Below are 7921 nucleotides of genomic sequence, written 5' to 3'. Positions count from 1 at the left end.
TATCCAACCATGTGCTATTACTATCCATACATACGCTATAACTAATCATTACACACGCAGCAGCTATCCACACACACGCTATAACTATCCGTACGCACGCTGAAGATATACACGCAATAGCCATAATATGCTACACATGCTAATGTCTTACACACGCCATAGCTAGTCATATACACGCAACAGCTCTAGCTATCGATACACATGGGTTGGTTAGCTATCAACCCTATCATCGCAAATGTCAGAGCTATGCAGATTCGCTATATGTGCACACTGCACACACACTAAATGGCGGTAGCTTTCCTAGTGGCGGTGCTGGCTCGTGCAGTTTCTGGCTGTTTTTTAACCAAACGATATCTGAATTGGATTACCCCTGGTGGGGTCCAACTAAGATCGAAGGGGAACCGAACTGAATGAAGAAATGCAACTGTCCACTACCTCCGCCGCTGCTGCCTGATACCACCGCTCTGGTTCTGCTGCAGCTCAGTTTCGCCACTGGAATCAGCCACCGCTGCTGATTATTCAGGACCGTTCTAGTGGCCTCCCACATGTTAACTGATGACCAGCGTTGCCAGGTCATTTTTTTTTAAATCTGGAAAAGGCAAAAAAAATCTGGAAAAATCTGGAAGTCATTTCGTGGGGTGAAAAGTAAATTCTTCGGATAAAAGTCTTGGGGTATGTAAAATTTGAGGTGTCAAAATTGCAAAATTTCGCGCCAAATTTGAAGTGATGACCTTTTTGCGGAACAGAGAAAATAAAATCTGGATAAAATCTGGATCATTTATGAAAAATCTGGATAATTGGACATCAAATCTGTCTACCTGGATACATGTTCAAAAATCTGGATAATCCAGATAAATCTGGATACCTGGCAACGCTGCTGATGACTGCTATGAGACGACTCAGGCTATTCTATAGCCCAAAGCAAAAATCCATCCGCGAGCAAAGGAGAAGCGAGCTTGGGATTGATTGAATGTGCACGACTTTTAACACAACTTTTAACTAGTTTAGTATCGAAAACATATTTAAATTATTATATGACAATCTTGCGCAATATTTCCCCTATCAATCAAGCCATTGGTGTTTAGAATCTGTTCAGTGGTAATGATAAAAGAAGCATTTTAAAACGGTGTTGAAACACCTGTTGCCGCTACCGGAAGCGAGCTCGTTATTGGTTGAAAGCTGCGAGACTGTTTACAAATTCAGATCGGTTGTATCCGTTAGTGTCGACTGTGCTTGTGAAGAGAGGTGGTGATTGGTTGCTCGTTATGATTTAGACAATCGATGTGATTTATCAATTTTTCAATAGTCTATCTCGAACAATAGGTTATTTTTGTTACATAAATTGAACCGTAAAAGAATTTCTGATCGGTTGATGCCGAAACCTCGAAATTCTGAAAAGAAATAACTGATATATAGGCGCTCAAAACCTGACCACTTTTCCCTGGTTGAATTACTAGATTTTCAAATTCAGGTGCCTAACTTCGATATAGACGTTAGTCCAACGTCAAATACTTACACTTATCGAAACCCTGCTTGGTAGGATTCTAGGGGAGCGTTTTTATCGGACAACAATTTTCAGTTAACGAACAAAGCTACATAATAATAATAGCCTATAAATACTGCACTGACAAAGTATTAAAATTTTAGCAACTAAGCAAACAAACGCTAGATACGATTTTGGGGAAGCTTATTAACTTTCAATTGCCCTAGAAACAGCAAAATCAGATAATGCACTCTTAAGAAAGATCCAGGCTTTGCATGCAGTTTGTCTTTTGCGACCGATTTTATAAGTTTGTTCAAGTTAGAATGGTCAAAATTGAAAAATAAAACACCGTGCTGCTTCTATAGACTATAGATCAGAATTATATTGATGTTGATGAAGTTCAACAGTTTTCATGCTCTTCGTGCTTTTTTGAAAAACTAGTAACATTCAAGACGATTGCAAACGAAAAGAAAAGATTTTAATCTAGTCATATATTAAACTTCTTGAAAATTATTTCTACAAGATAAACATTCTATTAATTAATTCATCTAAAAGATTACAACTTCTCCACATTCAGCCACACACCATTGGCCGGTCCAAGAATAAAATTAGTCCGTGAATATTGCACCGGTATCTGGGTACGATCGCACACCGAAAACCGGAACCGCCGCAGCAAACTGGCCAACCCAACACGAGCCTGAATCTGACCAAAGCGCATACCAATGCAAATCCGTGGACCTTCACCGAACGGCAGAAAGCAGTACGGATCCCGTTTCGCCACTTCGGCCGGGGAAAATCGCTCCGGGTCGTAATGTTCCGGGTTCGGAAAGTGATCCGGATCGTGATGCATGGCATAGGTCGGAATCATTACCTTGCGACCTTTCGGTATGATCAGGTCACTGCCCGGTACCCGATAGTCCTTATCAGCGTTGCGCTCCAGAATTGCCACCGGTGGATGTTTGCGAAGTGTTTCTGAAATGGAATGGAACGCGATAAGATGTACGACCCATGGCAGATGGCAAAACAAATAATATACCGTTTATACACTGGTCGAGATAACCCATATTGGAGACAGATTCGTACGTTAGATTGCCATTGTTGGCGGCGAAAATATCTAGAACGCAGTTGCGGGCCTTTTCCTGCACCTCCTGATTACGGGCCAATTCGTACAGTGTGTAAGTCATCGCCGTTGATGAAGTATCATAACCGGCGGTGAAGAAAATAAATGCCTGAGCAGCAATTTCCTCGAATGAAAGTTTGCCGATTTCCTCTCCAGCATCCTCTAGTCTACCTGTATTTTTCAACTTCAATAAGAGATCCATAAAATCACTTCGAACGATGTTATTCCCTTCCCGATACTCAATCGTATCCTTGACCACTTTCGAGAAGAACGAGGACACATCCTCGTGCAACTGTTTCATACCCAATGCATTTGCGTACTTTCGGAAAGCTTTCATAAGATAGACAACCAACGGCGAGTGGGGCAGCTTATCGAACGCGATCTTTCCATACCGCCGAAACTCATTGTCAGGATCACGGAAGCTGTTACACTCGATTCCAAACGCACACGTTCCAATAACATCAATCGTATACCTCGACAGTAAATCATGCATCTCCACCTCCGTCTCTCTTCCCGCAACCTCACTGAGATGATCGCAAAATCGCTTACACACCTCCACAACGAAGGGAAAGGTCATCTTGATTTTGCCACTTGTGAACGTAGGCGAGAGCTTGTTTCGCAACGTTTTCCACTTGTGGCCCTCGATCGCAAAGATGTGCGCCGAAAGTGGATCATCCTTCTCGTTGAAATACACACCCCGATTCGGGAAGTAATTGAAATCCTTCACCAGCAGTGTTTTGATTAGTTTCACATCCAAAATGTACAGCAGCGGAGAGGTCAGCATAAACACGCCCCCGTACGGTACACCTTTCTGCTTGAAGTAACCATAGTGCCGTCTGGTAATCGGAGCGATGTGTTCCACCTTACCCAGGGTCTTGAAATTACCGTACGGAAATTCTGGTTCTATGTACGCTACGCCACGGTCCTTCCAGTAACTGAATCGCTTTTTGATCCATAAATACGCTGCCAGTAGAAGGCCCACTACGAGCCACACCAATTCCAACAACGCCATAGTTTACTCGGTAAACCCACTTGATGACGGTTGTACGCCTCAGCAGATTACAGCACACTGATCGCTAAGCGGACGAGCGCAAACCGAAGAAGACCGGTTGGCTGGCTAGTTGCGAGCGAGTGCGTCTCACTTCGTTTTAACACCAATACAGGCTGTAAGAGTTGGTCTCTGCGTTGTGCGTTCAATCGAAAATTAAATTGTTAATTAGTATTTTCAAAAATTGCTCGTAATTATTACGTATCCGTCGCACTTTTTCTCGTACTACAGCATTACTGACTGTATTCTGCATGGTTAAGTTGATGTATTGCAGAGTAGTGGTTTCGCAGGGCAAATTGTTTTGCTCCAATCACACGCCGAGCTTCTGATAAGATGCTGAGGCAAATTCTACCGAGTATATTGTCAGTGAAGATTGAGTTTTCTTCGGTGTCTTGTTTTCGTCTGTTTTGAGGCATCGCAACTAGGCCAGCATAACCCTGTCACGCCCTGTGAATCGAATAGTGTTTTTGGGAACTGTTTAACTTAAACGTATTTGCTCGATAGTAGCTTTATTTTTAATGCGATAGGCTGTATACATTGCAAGACATCTGCTAATATTGTCTTCTAAAATTACAAAAAAAGCTATATATTCTCTTAATCATGTCACAACGTTATAACACAAACTATTTTTTTTTTTTCGTTCGTTATGGTAAACTTATATCTGTAAACTTATATATATATTTTCTTTAACTTGTATATTTTTGACGTAGGACTACGTCTAACCGCACTATATTAAGATACATTCTGCGGAAACTGAAACCAAGATGTAACGTTGGAATGAAAGATTTTAAACGGTAATACTGATGTAACCACAGAACGGATCACAATAATAAATATGTCTTTGGATTGATAAAATGATGGACAATTTTGTGATTTTTCAGTTATTTTTATCACTTCATTGTTAAACAGTGAAAATTCCATAAAAGTTTCAAGATCGAGTTTTCACGAACAATGTACCAATCACATGCAAGCACGCCTGGCACAGACTTCATGAATAGACACCAACTTCCTGCTGTGTTTCCTGCATAGCAGTGGCAAAAAAAAATTCGACAAAATCTTCCCGTCCCAATAGGTCAACTAATGTTTGCTTCCATGAGCCTAGACTATTTTGATGTCTTGAAGGTGAAGCTTTTTCGGAAAGTTCTTAACCACCTCCACTATCAGACAGTTTTACGTTCTGCTGTTAGAATGTTTTTAAAACTGATGTCTTGAAGGAAAACATGGTGGCACAGGTACCATGGCGGCAGTGCTGCACCGAGCAATGTATGAATAGAGCGCTGGTCACACGTCATCCAGCAGTGCAGAAGATATTCATAAGTGTGCAGCCAAGCCAAAAGACTACATTGCCGCTGTCGACGCACAGTGAGGCGTGTTGGGTTAACGCGTAGGTGTCGTTTTGCGATCTGGAACACAATCGAATTGCCGTTTGAATTGTCTTCTTCTTCTTCTTGTTTCGTATAGTAGCAAATATCAGTATTCAATTATTCGGTCGCCGCAAAAGCGCTGCGCCACCGGGGATAACAAAATTTTGTACGGATCGGTAGAGGTAGAGCATCCAAATTTGGTCCATTTTACAGATAAAATTCGTTGTTCATTTTTTAACTCTACACTCTGCTTTTTTTCTCAGATTTATTAAAATAACTAACCATAGAGTATTTAACAGACAATAGAGAACCAAAATGCTTCATATAGATCTTGAAAAGGTATTTAAATGAGCTGTACTGATGAATTATATTCTGCTAGCGAAATGAATTTAGTTCAATATAATAATCCTAGTTGCATCCCGATTTGGCGGTATAGAGGAAAACCAAATTCATTTTATCTTGATATTAGAGTTCCCACATTTGTATATGTATTTTTCGATTAATTTTTTTTTTACATTAGCATCTTCAAGATAATATTACTTTCCATAACCTTACTTGCAATTGAACAACACTATGCAAACATTATTTGCTGAGGCTATTGTTGTTTATCCTTCTAGCCCGGTTTATTTTTGAAGATAACAGACATATGACTTTCAAATATGGCATGTTCGTTGTTTTGTGGTATTTTGAAACTGATTCATTTTTTTTTCTGATTCTGTTTACTGATAAAATGTTTAAGTTTACCTGAATTGAATGTTAACATGTTTATAAATTTCTAGGTCAATTTGTAATTTTCAGTGAATACAGTCATACCTCGATATATGGCAACCTCGATATAACGTAACTCGATATAACGTAACTTTTACCTCGATATAACGTAACTTTGAAAATGTATTGAAATTGAAAATAAATGATGCAGCAACTGTTTTCGGGGTATAAATTGCTCCAAAAAAATGTTTGCAGTAAGTTTTAAAATTAATGAAACTAATGCGAAAATTGTCCTAAATGGGCATAAGAAAAGTTTAAAAATACTAATAGGTGATGTATGAAGTAGGTTTTCACGCATTCTTCAGTAACAATTCACAGTCTTGCATCTATTAGAAAAAAAATTTTTTTTGCTTGTTGAAATTTTCTCTAAATGGGTATAAGAAAGGTTTAAAAATACTGATAGGTGATGAGAAATAGGTTTTCGCACAACTTTGAGTAACCGTCAACAGTCTTGCATCAATTAAAAAAAATGTTTTTTGCTCGTTGAAAATTGTCCTAATGGGCATAAGAATGGTTTAAAAATACTGATAGGTGATAAGAAATAGGTTTTCACGCATCTTTGAGTAACCTGTGGGCATAAGAAAGGTTTAAAAATACTGATAGGTGATGGAAAATGGGTTTTCGCGCATATTTGAGTAACCATTAACATTCTTGCAAAAATTTAAAAAAATTTTTTTTTGCTTCGATATAACGTAACTCGATATAACGTAACGAAAATAAAAATAAAGTTGCCTTATATCGAGGTATGACTGTATACAGTTTCGTCTAAAAACTGACATCTGACATCTATATGTGACATCTTTACCACTTGACGATTTGTGAGTGAGCCATTTTTCACAAGACAAATGAATATAGAAGGAAGTTTAATTTCTAGTAAGTCGTATTCAATTTGCCATTTCGCGTATTGAAGAAAATTGATTATATTAATTGATAATACGGTCATTTCTCAGGAACCGTTTCAACGATTCTATCCGCTTCGGCAACATAAAGAACCAAAATACCTTTCTTTTGGAGGATTTTGAGCTTAAATTGGTTAAAAAATCAAGAAAACTAAAATATGTGATTAAACATAATCGCTCGTTCTTGGCACATGTGTGCCAAAATCGAACCGTGCCAAAAGTAAAACAATCTCAAATCAAACAGAACCTCAAAAGAAAATATAAAACTATTGTAGTCCTACGTCAACTATGCGGTCGTGTCTTGGATACCACCCTCCTACTTTTTTAAATATGGCGAAAAAATTTTGAGGACAAGCGCAAAAAAACAGCAATTTTTTTTTTTTCTTCATCTATAGTTTATTTGACACGGCACAAATACAATTCAATGTTTAACGGCGCCAATTATATCTGGTAGCTTACTTTCTAAAGTATCTTAATAACTAAAAGCAAATTTTTTATCCTCGCTGCCGACTACGAGCTGAAACTAAATCTAACTTAAGCTAGAATGTTTTGCATGAAAAGCACTGAATAGTTGTTTGATGGTTTTCCATCGCCATAGGTAAGCAGCATATTAAATTTGTTCCGCTGCTGGGCCAAGATATTACGGACTGGCATATTGGGTTGTCTCCCTCGGGGCCTGAGAGTATCGTGCGGGTCTAGTTGCTGTTTCCGGATCCGGGGTCTTAACGTGTTCTTGTCGTTTGGTTGGATGTAGGCGGAAGGGGATAGGACTAAACTGGGGCGTGGATGGATTTCAGGAAAACGTATAGAAGGGACATGTAGGATAGGTCACGGCTCGCCAAGACATCACGAACAGGAACAGCCGGCTGCCTACCTTCGGCCTGCAGGGAAGCTATTAATCTAGACCTGGCGTCACGGTGTACAGGGCATGACCAAACAACGTGCTCTATGTCGTGATAACCTTCACCACAGGCACAGATACCACTCTCCCCGAACCCAACACGACGGAGATGCGCGTCAAATCTATAGTGATTGGACATAAGCCTGGACATCACGCAAATGAAATCCCGACCTACATCCAACCCCTTGAACCACGGGTTCGTCGATACTTTGGGGATTATGGAATGTAACCACCTTCCCAGTTCCCCTCTGGTCCAAGAATTTTGCCAACTGATGATCGTATTCTGACGTACAAATGCGAAAAATTCATTGAAGGCAATTGGTCTTTCATAAATATCA

The 7921-nt window shown here is 39.6% G+C and overlaps 1 protein-coding gene across 1 annotated transcript; it reads right to left on the bottom strand.

Annotated features, from left to right (window-relative positions):
- Positions 1 to 1840: 1840 nt before the first annotated feature.
- LOC129732600 (cytochrome P450 6a2-like) lies at positions 1841 to 3768 on the bottom strand. Its single transcript, XM_055693603.1, has 2 exons — positions 2520 to 3768; positions 1841 to 2455 (listed from the first exon to the last, which is right to left on the bottom strand). The coding sequence occupies exons 1-2, from the start codon at positions 3613 to 3615 to the stop codon at positions 2040 to 2042; spliced, it is 1512 nt and encodes a 503-aa protein (XP_055549578.1). The 5' UTR covers positions 3616 to 3768; the 3' UTR covers positions 1841 to 2039.
- Positions 3769 to 7921: the final 4153 nt, after the last annotated feature.

The sequence above is a fragment of the Wyeomyia smithii genome, chromosome 3 (genome assembly GCF_029784165.1).
Source record: "Wyeomyia smithii strain HCP4-BCI-WySm-NY-G18 chromosome 3, ASM2978416v1, whole genome shotgun sequence".
NCBI classification, from domain to species: domain Eukaryota; kingdom Metazoa; phylum Arthropoda; class Insecta; order Diptera; family Culicidae; genus Wyeomyia; species Wyeomyia smithii.
Note: the sequence above shows the minus strand (reverse complement) of the source record. Positions and strands in the feature narration are given on the sequence as shown.

What these genes read in the sequence shown, in the direction of transcription:
- LOC129732600 (XM_055693603.1), bottom strand. Translation starts at nt 3,615, where the DNA reads ATGGCGTTGTTGGAATTGGTGTGGCTCGTAGTGGGCCTTCTACTGGCA. An exon ending in TCTCGACCAGTGTATAAACG is followed by an intron (nt 2,456 to 2,519) that starts GTATATTATTTG and finishes ATTCCATTTCAG; the next exon opens with AAACACTTCGCAAACATCCA.